This window comes from Atractosteus spatula, chromosome 20 (genome assembly GCF_055471065.1).
Source record: "Atractosteus spatula isolate fAtrSpa1 chromosome 20, fAtrSpa1.hap1, whole genome shotgun sequence".
NCBI lineage: Eukaryota > Metazoa > Chordata > Actinopteri > Semionotiformes > Lepisosteidae > Atractosteus > Atractosteus spatula.
The window spans coordinates 5846001-5864067 of record NC_142725.1 but is presented as its reverse complement, the minus strand read 5'-3'; the positions used below and the strand labels follow the sequence as shown (position 1 = coordinate 5864067).

The 18067-nt window shown below is 42.0% G+C and overlaps 2 protein-coding genes across 4 annotated transcripts in view; one reads left to right on the top strand and one right to left on the bottom strand.

Annotated features, from left to right (window-relative positions):
• Positions 1-7550, top strand: part of LOC148817412 (uncharacterized) — a 61715-nt gene extending 54165 nt beyond the window's left edge. Inside the window, exon 27 of the mRNA XM_088938131.1 lies at positions 1231-7550. Within this exon, the coding sequence (XP_088794257.1) occupies positions 1231-1429 (199 nt within the window). The 3' untranslated portion in view covers positions 1430-7550. The remainder of the gene's footprint in view (positions 1-1230) is intronic.
• A 1023-nt stretch (positions 7551-8573) lies between these two features.
• LOC148817411 (uncharacterized) overlaps positions 8574-18067 on the bottom strand; it is a 38432-nt gene continuing 28938 nt past the window's right edge. For 2 of the 3 annotated variants that reach the window (XM_088938132.1, XM_088938134.1), the window contains exon 2: positions 8574-10006. In XM_088938132.1, the coding sequence (XP_088794258.1) occupies positions 8946-9995 (1050 nt within the window). In that variant the 5' untranslated portion in view covers positions 9996-10006 and the 3' untranslated portion in view covers positions 8574-8945. Of the gene's footprint in view, positions 10007-10756; positions 10946-18067 lie in introns of those variants that run through there. The other variant, XM_088938133.1, reaches the window with a different exon arrangement.

The window sequence follows — 18067 nt, the reverse complement described above, 5'->3', positions numbered from 1 at the left end:
ATATTACCTTTAACGGTGCCATATTGAACTACGGCCTGAAGTGTTATGGAGCAGTGTTAGTGCAGTCTGCAGTAGTACAAACTTCTGTAGATGCGATGATTAAAGGGGCAAATGAAAGAGTTGAACTTGAACTTTATTGCCATATGTAACCGGTACATGTACTGGTACAATGGAATTCTTACTTACAAAAGGTCTCAATTGTTAAAAAAAAGTGTAAAAACACAAAGTGCAGACAGTGCATCAAAACAATATACAAAGAAACAGTAGACAGTGTACAAGTAAACAGTTTGAATGTGTACAATGCAGACATGTAAACAATGACTGGAGAAGTGCAATAAATTTAATGAGGTAGATGGTGTAGGTGTGGTCTGAGGGGCATGGCCAAATGTGTTCACCAATCGCACTGCTTGTGGATAGAAACTATTGAGGAATCTGGTGGTAAGTGTCTGTATGCTCTTGTATCTCTTGCCTGAGGGCAATGGGGTGGAGAGCTCATGCCCGGGGTGGTGACTGTCCTCTGTGATGGCCAGAATTCTACCATGGCAGTGGTCCACATAGAACTGTTTAATCTCTGTGAGACCACAGCTGATGGTCTTCTGGGCCAGGTTCACCATTCTCTGCAGTGCCTTTCTCTCTTGAGAAGAGGTGTTGCCGTACCACACGGTGACCCCATTGGTGAGGACGCTCTCGATGGTGCAGTGGTAGTTCACCAACACAGGTACTGGCATCTCCCATCGCTTGAGGCACCTCAGGAAATAGAGGCGCTGCTGAGCCTTCTTCAAGATAATGTCCGTGTTCACAGTCCAGGTTAGATCATTAGAAATGTGAATTCCCAAAAACCCAAAGCTGATGACTGTTTCCACTTCCGTTCCATCGATACTGAGTGGGCTGTGAGTGTGTGGCCTGTGTCTCCAAAAGTCCACTTTTAGCTCTTTTGTTTTATTTACGTTCAACTCCAGGTTATTGCTATGACACCACCTCAGCAGCTGTACGACTTCATCCCTGTAAGTGGACTCGTCATCATCGCTGACAAAGCCTATTATAGTGGTGTCATCCGCAAATTTACTGATGCGGTTGTTGCTGTGTCTTGCTGTGCAGTTGTGAGTGAATAGGGAGTATAACCTTGGACTCAGACAGCAGCCTTGTGGGGTTCCAGTGTTCAGGGTGAGTGGTGTTGATTTTTTATTACCTATTGTTTCTGATTTTGTTGTTCCTGCCTGCCTCCCGCAGTCTGGCGCCAGGCATGTGCAGCCCCCTGGGCATTCTGGATGTGATCCGGAGGGTGAAAACCGGCGAGCACCCCGAGATCGGAAACGCCTCCCTCTCCCAGCCCTCCGAAATCGGCTACCTGAACGTCACGTCCACCACGGGCCCCGCCGGGCCCCGGGAGCACGAGGACACGCCCAGCCTGGGCAGCGATGAGGTCTGAGGGCCAGACGGGGTGCCCCCACCTCCGCTCGGAATCGAGGCTCGAGCCAGGACCGCCACACTGCCCGGCCTGGTGCCGCCCGTCAGACACGTGTGTAGCAGCTCCACCATGTTTGACAGCTGTCCCTGTTTTCAGGGGGAGTAACTCGGATAAACATATCACAACCATGACTCAATTCCTTCCAGCCGGTTTATAAGTAATTTAAAAGCATCAGTGACACCAAAAAGTCTGATATAACATCAACACCTTCATCAGTGCTACTTTTTTATAAGCTCTTTTTAAATTATATACAAAATGAACCGTGTTTTGTATAGACGAGTGCTTAAGATGTCGTGACGGGTGGGATATCGTTTATTCCACTTGCTTCTGCTCAGTTTTGTGTCAGTCCCATGCTTTCCCAATGTCCTTGGCTCTTGTGGATGCCTCCTTAGCCTGGGACTGCTGGGTTATGTAGAGTCAACACTGCATCTTATGTGAAAGGCAAATACTCGATACTTAATGTTCTGGGTTTAACAGGCATGCACAACAGGCATCAAAATACATGTATTGATATAAACACTGCTCTGTAGTGCTGTGCAGGAGAGTTGATAACCAGCACATTTAAATAACTATACAGATAACTCGACATCATGCACCCATTTTCTGTGTAGAAAATATGAACACAACTGTGTTTGTATCATGTGCTATTCTGTGCTGTTTTTCTCTCTGGTTACTGCAATTCTCATACCATACAGATAGTTTTACTCAGGATCCTCACATCAAATAGTGTCACCATATCGCTTAATAATTACCTGTGCTAACTGCACGTCTACTATGTGACTGCTTATCGGTAACTTCAAATATCCAGCATGTAATCCGTCTTTACCTCCTGGTTAAAATACTACAGTATGCTGCTGTATCCCCTCTATTTACAACTGCTCATCTCCATGGCTTGCAGAGTTGATGCTGCACAATCTAGTTCAGTCCATTTTATGATGCACCTGGTAATAAATCGATAACCTTTAGTATCAACCTACACCATACGGTACTAGTCAAACAAGTGATGATTTCGTGGACTACAGAAGGCTGGGCATTGTTTCTGTAATTTCAGTTTTTCCGAGTGAGCCTATCTATTGGTTACTGGAAATAGATTAACTGTGCGGTGTTATAAACATTGCTAGCTGAGAATACTTAATATGCCAGGAACTGTGATATTTTTGTTTATTATTTTAATTGTGAGCAAACATTTTGTGGTCTTCTGCCATAGCAGAAGTGGCACATGTACTGGAAATGTGATCTCTGTATTATAGCCTCTCTATAACGATTTGTAGATTGATGTATTTTTGTAAGAATGACGGTATTTTTTAAATGCAATACAAGAAGTGATCCAAAGTTAGTGACTTCCACCCCAATGTGCAGCACTGACAATCTCTGTGGTACTAAGCAATGTCCAGTGGACTGTGTGTGATTGATGCACTTAGTTCGGGCAGGAATGTCTGTCTGGATTTTCGTAAGAAACAAGTTGATGACAGGACCTGTCTTGCATTTCGCACCTTCTAGTAAAAAAGTGATACTATTTTTTCATTCAAAAGAGCTTTATTCTCTATAAACCTGCAGGGTTTCATAGATTTAAGGTGAGAGGGTAGTTGTGTTCTGTGTGGCTTAGCCAGTAGAGACTCTTGGTCGGAAGGCAGGCTGAGTGCTATAGTCTTGCCATTGCTAGATGAAGCTTGGCGTCACAAGGTGCCACTTACTGTATTTAACCAGTGGGATTGGTTGGGTTTGGAGCCTTATGCAGACTGCCCTTAGCTTGCCATTCAACAGCGCCCCCTGTGGCTGGGTGGGCGCCTGCGATGCTCCAGTGAGAGCAGGATCAGGCCTCCATTAAGCATATGGCATTCTCACGTGTGAGGACAGAGGGCTCGAAAGTGCAGGGTTTTGAGGGGAGAAGAGAGAGATAAAACCCTCAGTGCTGGTGTGAGGGTTATAGTTTTAGCTCAAGCTGATTGACATTTGGTGACTCTGAAACTGAAAACAGGAATGCACATTTTTTAACACTGTTTTTCAACAATTCAATACTGTGCCAAATCTCCAGAGGCACTCAGGTTCCACTAATTGAGATAGGGGTAGACTGACATTTCTGGCTACAATCTTACTTGCACCACTAAGTCAGAAATGCATGTATTCCACATGCCGGTAATCTGTTCTGTATCTTTTCTGTTCTGAGTTAAGAGCTCGGGAGGTTCGAATCACAAAACAGCTTACAGTCAGGAACGTGTGTAAAGGTCAGTTTGGGCTTGTTTTCTGTGGTTGTTATTAGGTCCTGCTCTTCCAGATGTGAGAATTAGATGTCTGGAGATCTGCAAGACCTGCTCCTGAATTCAAGTGATATTTGACCATTGTTGCCAATTCTGTGGAGACTGAAAGAAGTGTTTATACACACAGGTAGGTCTCAACAGCACAGTCTCAATCCCTTGCCGAACCATAATCCCTAACTGCTTATATCAAGTTGAACAAGAACATGTATTTTATTCAGACTTAAGACGTAACGCCTTTTTTTATTCTTTCCACCATGTTCTGTAAATTCAATGAACCTAATTCCGTACATTAAACTTTAAAGGAAATCCTGTGTTTCGAAATGCCCTCCCCTCTCATTCTGTTCTAGGCATCTTAACACAAAATTTGGTAAAACAACCATAATATCACCATAGTATACAGTACACCAGCCTCCTCTTCTTTTAAGTTATGTACCGTATTTCCGCCTGCTGAGACTGTTGGCAAGGAAATATTTTAAGAGAAATCTGACCATTTCTAAAAGAACATCTCTGTTATGCTGTGTAAGAGCAACACAGAAATACACAATGGACCGTTTCCAATCCTGCCGCCCAGCCAACATTCAGCAGGATGGAAATGTTGCATGTAGCTGATTGGGTGATGCGACTTTTCACATTTAACGTCCCCTAGTTAAAAGAACAAGTCTTGAAAAACACCCAAGCCTAGTTTTCCAAAACTGTCTGAAAGGGGGTAGTTAGTTATGTTTGAGTTGTTACACGCCTCTATTTCTCAGCTCTGTAGTTGCAAGGATACTGAAACTACAGCAATAATAAAAGAATATGCTTTATTTTTCTAAGTCATGTACTTACGTAATTCGTTTATTGGGAAAAATGTAGCGGGTCTGTGAGTATTTTACATACAGAAGGCCTTAATAATGTAACTCATTTCTTTGTATTGTGCTGTGATGTACTCATTTAGCAGTCAAAAGTCGAACCATTGCTTGACCTTATGTGCTACATTTAGCTTTTATTGAGCTTTTTATTTCTCGATAAGCTTTTTCATTGCTAAGCCTTCACGAATAAGATCCATTTACAACTGTATATATATTAAATTATATTTATATTGGTTAATTTGTCTAGCTTCTAGTTCTAGTTCAAGTGGATAGCTGCATCAGCATGTGGAGGCTGCAAAGGAACAAGTAAGGGTTTATTCCGTGCTGAAAAGAGAAGAAAAGAAACACAACGTTTCGGTTGTGGAGCCTTCTTCTTCACACACCCGAAGAAAGCTCCAGAAATGTTGTGTTTCCTTTCTTCTCTTTTTTCAGCATGTTAATTTAAATCTATGTAATCTGGATTTCTTTGATCCAAGAAATGTTATTTCCAGCTCGATTAAACATACCTTGTGGCTTTTATCCTGAATATTTCAGGGAAAATGTACAGAAACCTAAGTATAGTATAAAAGCGAACCACAATCACAAATCACTGTGTAATTAGCAGGAATTGCATCATACAAAAAAAAACCAAAGAAAATATTTATTTTGTTATTTTCACTGCAACAGCCCTTTTTAGGCAACAAAATGAAGCAAAAAGAAACCTGGATTTAAAATTGAGGTGATGTTTAAAGCAATATTTTTTTGCTGTTAAGCAGCCTTTTTTCTCCTTTTCACCCACACCCCCCAGGAACAGGCCTCTGTGGCTGGTCATTAGAACAGAGAAGAGGAAGGATTTAAAAATTCAGTTGGCAGACCAGCATGGCCACATCACGGCAGCTGTGTCAAATTACCTGGCGGCCACACACTCAAACCTTGAAACAGCACGGCCCCATTGGACTGCTGCTCACACCACTATCTAACAGAATACAAGTGAAAGCCATCGAGCAAGTCTATGACACATCGCTAAATAGAGCTTTTAGAAAGATATAACAGACCAGCTGTAGAGAGTCCAGGCAAGACAGTAACATATCCGTCTCCACAAAGGATGCATCAACGTGTGATTGACCTTCCATCACAATTCAGGGCTTCAATCCGTGTCAAGGGAATTTTAAGAAAATGTAAAGCGTTTTTGGTTCACTCGGATGGTTCTGCAAATAATATAATATCACACATTTAAATGTTTTTTTTTAATTATTTTTTTAACAGAAGCAGCTGACCTGTGTCTTGAGTCAGGCTGCTGTGCACCTTGTTGAATCTTTCTGCACAGGTTTGGGCAGTTTGGCTCATCTTTCACTCAGCCTGTTCACTATTTCTACATCTGAACGCTTTGAATTGAGCCAGGCTGTGGATGTCACAGAACGGGTTTCTGAGGAATCGTGTTACACCCTGCCGCACATAACCAGAACATCAGACAAAAAGATTAAACTATAGCTAATTGCATGATTTGTTAAAAAAAAAAAATCAGAAGCATTTTTTTTTTTAGAGTGAAACAACGTATCGGAGCTCTTTTCAGTGTAGGTATCCTTTAAGATCAGGAGGAATTCAAACGCATTTTTTCAAATGAAACATTTCATACAGCTCTTTGTATCTCGTCATTAAAGCAAGCAAAATATAGTGATGTAGTAAAAGATATATATTTTTTTTTAAATTACTGTGAAGTATTCAGGAAGTTTTGCAACACTGTGAATCTGATTGTTTATATTTGAAAAACAAAAACAAGGTATTCCCTACCCAGTTAGTCATGTTGCTGAGGGACAAAATTATAAGGCTGTGTATGCATTAGTGCGTATCAGCACAGAACTGATACAGTAGCAAATAAATTCCTCTGGCGAGAGTAGGTCTGGTAACGGGATGCTGTTCATATAGTGATGTAGCCCATTCCCTGTAGTCTTCCAAAACCCAGTGCTGTTATGACATTAAAATGTAAGTTGACAGTATTTTCTGCTTGATAGTGTGTTTGCAAAGATAAAGCAGTGAAAGGCACAAGGCCTCTTCATTGCTCCCATGCCTGGACCTCGATCCTCAATCTATTAGATTAATTAGTTTAGATTAGATACAGGTTAAGGCCCGTGCCAGCAAGCTAGTGAGAAGAAACTACACAGTTATCTGTTAGGATACTCCCTGAGTACTTGCAGCTAGGACTGCCTGGAACATGGCTCTTAGTGTACTCACAAAGACAAAGAGAGAAACAAGGCCTGACTTATAAACGTGGGTGAATTAGGAATTGTAATAGTATACACTGTCAGTGGCTTCTAGATCTCAGTATTCCTATTAACCAAGACCAGCTGTGTTAAGAAACTTAATTTTAGGACTTGGATCTTATTGGCCCTGTAGCAATACCATGTTTGTGTTATTTGTAATGCATTTTATTTTTGCAATTCAATTTACCAGCTGCCTTGTATTGAATTCCATATTTTCAAAAGCCCTAGCTTTTCTCTTTAACAGCTGTTGAGGTAAAGCAACTAAGAAAGGCAGTGATTCTACAAGAAGTTATATTTTCATTCCGTATTCCATATCAAGGATTCCAGGCCGTGTCCTCCCTGCTACCTGCCTGGTTGTGCGTTAAAGCAGTGCTTGTAGTTAGAAATATTGACAAGTTCAGTGTTTTTTTTAAGACCTGTGACTGTAGCTTTTTCTTCTATACCTTTTCCTGCTGTACATGTTGATAAAGAAACATGCTGCTAAATATTGGGTCTCTCTTGTTAAACTGACAGCATTTTACCCATGCTGTCACACTTGGCAAGCAATGCTATATGGAGAACTAATGGTACACTGCTGTCAGACGAGACACAGAAACGCTGTGACTAATCTTACTCAAGTAAACTAGCTGCTTTTTTGTACATTGTTTTTTTGTGAGTAGATTTCCTAATTTTGGGACATCATGCTATTTTAAAAGTGTCTTAAGCAAATAATAAAGGTACTTTGTATTTTCATAAATATAGTCTCTGTTTATGTGTTGGTCAGTGTGAGAAACTGCAGGGCTGGACTCTTTGTAAATATAAAACAGTACAAAGCCCGATTTAAAAAAAACCTGTCAAATTAATTCCATGGGATCCAGAGTGATAGTTGGGTGACTTTGAATCTCAAAACCTTTTTTCTTTTTCATGGCAACATTATCACACCTCCAGAAAATAGTCCCCCAGCGTGTCCTCAGCATACAGGATGCTCAATATTTAGTCTTATCTCCAGTGAAATATGAACAAAAAAACATACAACTGAATGAATTATGGAATAGTCGTGCTTGAAAAAATGTACAACTGTTGCACTGTGTTCATGCTATCGCACAGAGCAATTATATATTTGTCATTCATTCATAATTGTTTGAATTCCAGATGCACCAAGAGACACCTTTATTCACAGCAAATCACCTTACCAGAAGCAGTCCTTCAAATGAAATTATACCTTCAGCTCTTTCCAAGTGCAGTGGAAGCCTTCAGCTTTGAAGGGCGGCCTGTTAACTTGGGGCGTAAAAGGAAAAATTATGGACACACCCGAGGTCGGGCGGCCCCTAGGTCGTGTCGTGCCAGAGATCACACAAACTCTGGCACACGGTAGAGGTCACAAGACCTTTAGTACGCAGTGCAGCGGTAGAGCGCAGAAGATATGCAATAGTAGCAGCATCACGGTTAAGGTCAGCAAGGCCTTTGAAAATGACAGGGAAATGACCATTGACCTCCACAAGCTGAGGGATGGCTATGAATGCAACAAAAACTGAATCTGATACTGTGCATTGGAGTGTCCAATACTACTGCAATAGTGGCAGTCTTGCCAGAAAAAGGATCTTGCCACTCCAAGCTCTGCAGAACAGATGTTTCAGGAGGCAAAGCCAAAGGAGAGATCTCCCGCACAAATCCACATTACCAAGATACAAAGTGTCAAAACTCCCTCCATGGGTGTAGCATTCAGGAAGAAGCACGGACAGAGGCAATCTGCAAATGAATGACAACTGGTACCGTATGATGTGGTCAGAAAAATGTTTTTAGAAAATTGAGCTTTTTGGACACATACAGTACTACATTTGGAATTAAAAAGAGAACACTTGCATGCTAATCCTAATCGTAAGTTTATACAGCATGTTAATGGTCACCAATCTGTAAAATATTAGTAGTGCAAACATTCACAATGGATAAACTTATTTCTAATTTCTGTTAGTGTAGAAACGCGTGTATTACATGATACAGAGGCTAAAACAAGGTACAACAAAAAAAATCCTAGGCTGAAGCACTACAGACTACAGTACCTGCATCTAAAGCAGTACAATGCACAGGAATGAGACTTAAATCATTCTAGCTGTTGGCAAAATCTAAACATCATGGCATGTTCAAGTTAACCTCAGCAGCGCGATACGTGAGCCTCCGAAATGTCGGTCACAGGCAGGTCCTTGACGGCAGGAGGGCTCATGCACAGAGGCTGGTCCGCCAGCTGCCTGTTGCTAATCAGCCATTGCCGAAGATACCTGATGTTGCAGTCACACTGCCATGGGTTTCCCTGAAGTCGCACAGTCGTCAGATTCGACGCATTATCAAACAGCCCTTCCGGGAGCTGCTCCAGGCTGTTCCGCCGTAGGTCGAGTGTTTTAAGATGAACGAGGGGTTCCAACACCTTGGCTTCAATGGTCTGCAGCTGGTTGTCGTACGCGTACAGGTGCTGGAGGCCCGTTTGCTGGAAAAGACTGGCCGGCAACTGGCGGACAGCATTCCTGGCCAGCGAGAGCCAGGACAGGCTGTGGAGGCCCCGGAACAAGGTGTCGGGGACCGCGCTCAGCTTGTTGTCATACAGCGCGCACACGCGGAGCGCCAGCAGGCCGCTGAAGAGGCCGGGGTGCAGGGAGGCGAGGCCGTTGGAGGAGAGAGACAGGACCGTGAGGGACTGCAGGTTCCGGAAAGAGCCGGGAGAAAGGGTCTCCAGCCTGTTTCTCGCCAAGACCAAGGTCTTGAGTCGAGGCAGAGAAGAGAACAGGGCGTCTGAAAATCGAGAGAGGTGGTTACCGTTCAAATGGAGGCGCTCGAGATTCTGCAGAGGGGCGAAAATGCGATCCGGGAGCCGCGTCAGCTGGTTGCCGTAGAGATAGAGGTGGGTGAGCTGAGGGAGGGGAAGGAAGAGGTCTTCAGGCAAGCTCTCAAGCCTGTTACTCTGGAGATGGAGAGCCTGCAGCTGGGTGAAGTTGTGGAAGGCAGAAGCAGGCAGGCGATCCAGGGAGTTGTTCTTGAGGATTAGGACGCCCACATCTCCTGGGATGTCCTGGGGGAGGCCATGCAGTGCCTTCCCGGCGCAGTCCACCGTCAGGATGCCAGCTGAGGTGTGGCAGAGGCACTCCCTGGGACAGGACAGGGCCAGGCCGCCGCAGAGGAGCAGGAGGAAGAGACAGGTTAGCGGCCACATCACTCCGCAACCTAAGGGTGGGAAGGTAAGATTTAACCACATCTCGCATTTCTCAAAGTGGAATGAAAGCAAATTAAGTGCACCTGGAGAAATATGTCTTTGGTGCTAATGATGGCTGGGCGAATTAAAATACAGCCGCCATTGTTACTATCCCTTCATTTAAATCGCCATTGCAATCATAATTATTAAAAAGAAAAGAAAGCAAGAAACCTCATGTGTATTATCTCATGTAAGTGACAGCATTAACCTGCACAAACTCCACTGGGAGCCTACAGTACATGATTGGCACATTATTGGCCGATTGAAATATCAAAAGAGTTTTACAAAATATGGTTCAAGCAAAAGATCAAGAACTTGGATGAAGGCGTTTAATCCATCCACCATTTCAGTGTCAGAGGCTGCAAAAAATTCAAAAAGGTTTTGAAAAGCAAACTTAGGCATTTTTACAAGCAAACCTGTCTTAATTACAGTAGTTATCTCACCTCGAAAGTAAACAACTGTTCTTCAAATGATTTCTTCCACATTTCCACACACACAGTAAAAAGCCATTTTCATTTTCCACATACTTTACTAACCTCAAAGTCAAATTAAGAACAGACCTGTGCAAGTCATTAGGAGAGAACACCCTAATCAGAAGACCAAAATGGCCCTGAATGGCTTTTGTCAGCCCAGTTGCAATGAAATACATTTCCGTTGTCCTTGAGAGTGAAATACAGAAGCTTAAAAGATTATAGCATTATCAAGGTTGGGATTGTACTTGCCTGCAACCTTCACAAAATGTTCACCTCTTTTTCAGGTTAGAAGCTGTTCTGCTGTGAATTTGCAGCTGATTGCAAATGTCAATATGCAGTTCTTCCCAGAAAGCCTTCAGTTTTATCACTATTTAGTCAGCATGTTGTGAAACAGTCTGTGATGAAATTTCATGCACACCCCCTATTTCCCACAAATGATGAAGGAAGCATTCATCTTTGCCAGTATTTCAAAATCCTGAACAAATCAGAATGGGAATGCTGCAGTGATAACTTTCTTTATTGTCTCTAGCTAGTTATTTTAATGATCACGTATTTCAGACACTAACTAGGCTGCTATATATATATATGTGCCGTTTGGCTTAAATCAGTGCATTCTGGCTGTTTAGTTGATAGTAGATGAACGCAAAAAAACCTATCTTGAATATTCTTGTAATGGACATCTTTTATAAGCAGGGTATTAAAAATAGATGACATTATCAACTTAAACCAGTGAAAAGTGCATTTTCCAGTGTATAAGTGTGTAAATAGCAGTTCCCCCCACATTTATTAATATAACTTCAGCACACTAGTAAAACGGTACCTCCACACAGACTTAAAATAGTTATATTGGCATGTTCCTGTTTCCTGATCAGTTCCCAATTGGAGCCTGCACTAAAGAATAAACACTGAATGCTAGGAGGGGCAGTTCATGGAAGCAAATTTATTCTGCATCTATGAAGGAGGGGTGGAGGAGACTGGAATATCTGAGGAGGAAAAAGTCCCACCTAAACAGACACACAAGGTTGGATTTGAACGCCAGGAGCCCAAAGTTGTGCAACTTGTAGTTATAATCACTGGTAATTCTTGCTGCACAACTTGACCCTGTGTAATTGAGAAGTGTAGAAAACTCGGGACTCTGCTGCAGAATACATTCATCTCACAGGATCACAATTCCAGTCTTGTAAGGTCACAAGGCAGCAGGTATTACAGGTTTCTTCACATTCCAGCATCGACTAAACTGGGGAAGCTGTTAAACTGGGTCACAGAAGGCAACACTTAGATTGATTAGGTATCCAGAATTCAAGGGTGGAATGAAACCCTGCAGCTCCCCTGACGTTTCTGCCAACAACCACAATCAAACACACATTTTTTTCCTCCCCCATTTTATTTAAAAACTTTTAACATTTCGACGGTAATCATCAGGCACCTGTAGTTCAAGTCAGCTTTCACATCTGATGAATGTAGTGCCAGCCAGCCAGGCGACATGTGAACATGACACAGGTGGGGAACTGGCAGGTGAGACGACAGATTCTGGCCCTGATCCTGATGACCCACACCGCTGGAGATCGCTCCAGCCGAGCTCGGTTTCACTATTCAGCCATTTTACGTTAGAGGTGCCCTTTGAACTATAGCATTTCAGAAGTAAAACAAAATCCCTGATGTTAAAGCAGAACACCTACCTTGGCAAATATTCCAATCAAGCATCCTGTTAAGTCCAATTATAGCTTCAATTAAGCTCAGCTGGAGTAAAAACGAGCAGGTGTGTGGAACTTTACAAGAACTGTGAACCCCTGCACTTATAATTGTTGGCCCACAGAGGCACTTTAAAAGTCCGTTCTTTAATCTCTTTTGCCACACCTTACAGTACCTCCCACTTACAATGGATCAATGGATTCATTAACTCAATGTACTGGCGTCTCATTGTGATGTAAATGCATAATGGAACATACATGTGCACAGACAAAACTGATATTTGTACATGAAATTCAAACTGAAATTTTTTGCTTTTTAATTTTAAATGCCGTATCTCACACATGCTACTTGCATTTCAAGCGACTGTCTCAGTGGCAAGGCATTACAGCGATTCCCTGGTGGTAAAAATGTGAGCAGCCCCTTTGCCGCTGTCGGTGATCTATACATGAACAGCCCAAGTTCAATAGCTAAGAGAACCAACAACAACGTTTCAACATTAACAACCATTCACAACACGGGGACCTCAGACTTTTCAAAACAAAGAGATTGAAGCGTAACGCACTGTGTAAAGCACACTTGAAGACTGCAGTTGCTTTTGAAATCAACAAAATTGAAATAGTGGTTTCTTAATCACCCCACTGCACAGCTAAATGAACTTTGGCAGTCAAAGTGTAACTACCACTCTCTGGAGTCACCTGTAATATTAACGAACAATTGTATGCATATAGCACTTTTCACCCCCAATAGACCCAGAAGGATTTTTGATATACAGACAAGTGGGTCCACTTCATCTATCACTGAAGAACAATGCCATGACACCAGTAATGCCCAAGTATTCATGACCTTTGTACAACATCTCATCTGAAGAATGGAACCTCCTGGAAAACTGTTTCCTGTCACCATAAAAGGGCACTGATTTGAAAATTCTGGTGTGGGGAGACAAGCGCCACCTACTAATCTACAAACTGGTCTACGCTTTTACAGAAGCAACCTGATTTCCCTGACTGTTCCTCCCAGGAGTGACCAAGCCCATTGGCCATTATTCACTACACTATCTGCTACTACATGTCCTCCACAGTCCAGCCAACCTCCTCCTGCTTGTGGTATGGGCTCAACTTTTTGGGGATGGAGGTCTGCTTTTTTACCACCAGTTTACAATGAGCAAAAATAACATAACGTATAGTATTAATAACACAGACATACTGTACACATACATGAACACTGTTACAGTTACTTAATGCTTAATCCTGACTCAGCATGGAGTGTAAACAGTCTTGAGAAAGAATGCACAATAATCAAGCTTCACCAAATCTCAGAAATTACCAAATACCGCCATGGCCGCACAGCAAGTTCAACTGCATGTTCTTCAAGTGATGTTGCTGGCCGATAAAAAGAGTAACACCACCCACGATCCAAACTGCAACAATTGATATGTCTGCTTTCCTTTAACATTCTGTATAGCGTGCACTTAACACAAAATCTGAACCAGAATCTGTAAACCCTCTATAAAGCATAAAGATGTAGTATAAACATATAAAGATGCACAGACATCACTGCAGATGCCTTTAGTGATGCAGACAATGCCAGACAAGCATTGAACTTGTCAGTCAGGAGATGTGGTTTAGTAAGGGTGGTAAAAGCAGCAGTAATAATTAAAAGGCACAAAGCCATTTCATCTATACTTACGTTAGATCTGGGAGGTGCATAAATTGGGATGACAGAAGAAGAAAATAAGTTAAAAAAAATTGACAAAGGACATTTGGCCCTAGCCAGCAGCCATATCACCCTGCAGCTCTCAACTGGCAGCCCACTGAAGCTCAGCAGGGTTGAGCCTGGTCAGTACGTGGACAGGAGACCTCCTGGGAAGCTATGGTTGCTGCTGGAAGAGGTGTTAGTGGGACCAGCGGGGGGTGCCCACCCTGTGGTCTGTGTGGGTCCTAATGCCCCGGTATAGTGACGGGGACACTATACTGTAGTGGGCGCTGTATTTCGGATGAGCTAGAGTAGGGGGTTATCCTAGTGTCCAGGCTAAATTTCTTCCCTCGGCCTTTACTGTGGCCTCCAAATCGTCCCCATGTATGATTGTCTTGCACTTGCCCTGCGATGGACTGGCACCCCGTCCAGGGTGTCCAAGGGCCCGTCTCTCTTCAGTAGCCCTGTTGTCCTAGCCTGCTTAGGCACTTTGCTCTGTCCTGACTGCTGCAACGGCAGTTTCATTCCAGCTCAGCTCGCTATTGGCCTCATGAGCCCAATTTAACAACTTCGCTCAGCTGTTCAGCTGCTGCTGCTTTAAAGACAAACAAAACCTTCAGAGAGTTCAACCCTCTAGGACCAGGGCTGGGGACCCCTGGCCTATAAAATCACTTATTTTCTGAGGTCAGCTCAGTAGTTCACAGCTCCTGCTAAACTCAGCATCAGCCCGTTCCTGGAGATTAGGACACACTGGCTTCCTCTTCTCTGCCGCAATCTGATCGTTCTGGCAAACTTACTACTCTTATAGGTTTTGCTTTACGTATACCTATGACACAGGTCTCTGAAAATGTCAGCTTCCCTACAAATTCAGCAGAGCAAGTTTGATATAAAATCAGATCCTTTCCGTCATATTGAAGTTTGCCCACCTAATTCAATTCAATCTGGCATTTCAACAATTGATAGCGACCTAGGGTAGACCAACAATTAACTAGTGATACGGTGTGCACATGGTAGTCAATACTTTTGATATTCCGCAACAATTTTAAATGACTGAGTCATTTTAAAATCTTTTCGAAAAGCAGTAATGCATGTTGATCAAATTTGCACTGTGACACTCTGCAACTTCATAGAGAAACAGACAAATCAGAAAGGAGGATATATAAATACATGTACAGTAAGTCAAAAGTATTGTAGCACAACAAAAAAACATACAACTTGCACACACAAATTCTCTTTGTATCCTTAAGGCAACAGTTAAATGCCTTAGAGGCAGATTTAGCAAATCAGACATACATTCCACACTTCAAAACTACATCAAATACATCCTGTATGAAACCAGTTTAATATCGGAGGTGTTTTCAACACAAAGCCCTGGTGATGTTCATCTCCCAGTCAGAGAAATCTAGGAGCTGTGAAGCATGGAAAAGGCACCCTTTGAATAAGACACTTGTAAATGTGTAAAGAATTCACACAGATCTTATGTATAACATTCCTTTCATTATACATGCATTGCAAGACAGGCTAAACATCAATTACAATACCAGGAGTTTTGGATTGGGTATTTTAACATTATGTTAACTATGTCATCACAGCTCACTAATGTTGATTATGTCTACCCTATTTTGTGTCTCTATTACCTGATTGCCAATTGCCAAGTTCTTTTCTTATTTTAGCATAGAAAGATGGCAATGTAGGTAACTAGTTATCTACACCTGATGTCCATCCAGTGTAGCCGGAGCACATAGATGTAAATGTTGGAGTTTAAGATAACCTCAGGATCAGAGACTCTTTATAGACTGTTGCTTGCTGCTGTATCATTGTTTTATTGAATCCATGCACGTCAAGCGTCCAGGTACAATTCCAAAATAGGTGAGACCGCTCAACCTATTGATTATGCTTTGAATGAGTCAAACAGACAACGCAAGATTAAATCATTAATTGCTCTTCCTAGAATTCATATTTAAATCATTCTAAATATCTCTGGTGAATCTCTATTTCAGACATCAGAACCACCAAGAGAAAAGCCAGTGTCCCATTTATAAAGAAGTTAATAGCCCTTCAAAAAAGCCTAATATCAATGTGACTGAGCTGCAACACAGTGGACACTACAGTGGTAAAAACCTGATGTAAGAACAGGTCCCAATTAATGCTGGGCGATAATTCGATAACGATAAGTATCGCAATATAATTTTAACAAAAGTTCGATAAATATGTTTATGCTTTGCGCATCCGCACAAAATACTGCGCGAGTGTGCGTGCGTGTTGCAGACCGGGCAGCTAACGTGGTGGTGTTGACCCACACGGTGGTGGCTGACAGGATTGTAGTTAGAGTGGAGAAATGAGCGACACTGAAGCAAATGGAGTGCTGCCAACGACCAGCTCGAAGGACGATGACATCGTCGACAGAAAAGGTCATTCAGCTCCGGTAATTTTGGAGATATTTTGGCTTTTTACGATCAGACAAAACAGAGCAGCGTGCACTGCAAACTGTGCCGCAGATCCGTGCCAGCAAAGACAGGCAACACCACGAACCCATTTCACCATTTAAAACAACATCACCCGTTAGAACACGCAGAAAGTAAAAAATTACAATCACAAACTAGTGTTGTTAGTGGAAGGGGACCATCTATAAGCACCAGGCCAGTATTCAGTGCGACTACACAGCAGCAAACCATAGTAGCATCATTTTCGAGCACCGTGCCTTACGACAAAAAAACGAAAAGACATGAAGACATCACAAATGCAGTTGCATATTGCATTGCAAAAGACATGCTTCCCATTAGCACTGTCGAAAATGAGGGATTCAAGAAGCTTATCACGAGGTACCTGGTCGGAAACATTTTGCACTGACTGCACGTCCTCGGCTGTATGCGGAGCGTAGGGAGATGGTAGAGCGGCAGCTGCAAACGGTGCCATTCTTCGCCACTACTTCTGATATGATCCTTTAAAGCACTTTAAACTTTGCAGTCTGTCTGAGCCATCTTCTATGTGTGTTTTATCACACTGCAGTATTTAATTTTTCTATTTAGATTTTTATTTTGTACATTTTACTCATGCATATTTTGACATAAAAAAACTTGAATACTCTCTACCTCAGATTTGTTTAATGTTTCTGCTGTTTGGCAAGTGTTTGTTGCCTTCTTAAAATAAAGAGTTGTTTAATTTACCAATTAACTGTCTGGTTTCTTCAACTTTCACTCAGGAGAAAAAAATCTGCCTTTAAACTAAATAATGATTGGACATTTATCGTGATAATTATCGATATCGACTCGTATGAAAATTTTTATCATGATAATGTTTTTGGCCATATCGCCCAGCCCTAGTCCCAGTAAAGAAATTATAACTTGTAATCTACAGTATGTAGTTCTGCTGGATTTTACTTTGTACTTTGAAAGACTGCCTAGCCCTTAAAAAGACCTTTGACATTTAATGCATTGTGCTAAAGTTAAAGATTCATCTCAGTTATACAGTACATGTGATGCAATGCTGCTCTTCTGGTTAGCAAGGCGGAAGGAACCAAAGCAGATCTTGAGGCTGTGCCAGAGAGATCAGATTATAGTTCAGTGGAAAATTCTTCCTATTACGATACGCATAGCGCTATTTCAAACGCTGAGCGGAAAACAGATTTAACCAAAAACCACAAACTCAAACATCCTTGAAGTCTAAAGGAAGCAGGCACACAGAGGCAGAAGTGCCATTTATACAATCACGTTGCACGAAGATGAAAGGAAATTAAAAGCAATCGTCTCATCCAACAATCCATCCCTGGGCTGAAAGCAAAGCATCCAGGCCCTATCGGTGTGTTCAAACCTTCTCTCAGCTAAGAGCATTTGATAGTTCCTTCAATCTGGTGCCAAGTTTCATATTATTTCATTTAACTTTTACTCTTCAGTAAACAAATGAACCTGCAGGAATCATGCATTCCATTGTTATGAAATACTATGGTAAAGCCTTGTAGCCTTTGATTATTATTATTTAATGTTATTTGGTTATTGTTAGCAGAACATACAAATGAAAGATTCACTTCTCTCAAATGAAAACCAATGACAATTTCGGTTGTACAACACTGTAGTAAAGCGATGTGAAATTGAAAGGAAGGAAGGTTGTAAAGAACAAGGTGGAATGATTTCGCTCCAGTAACAATCGGCGATACCTAATGTGAACTATAAATCAATT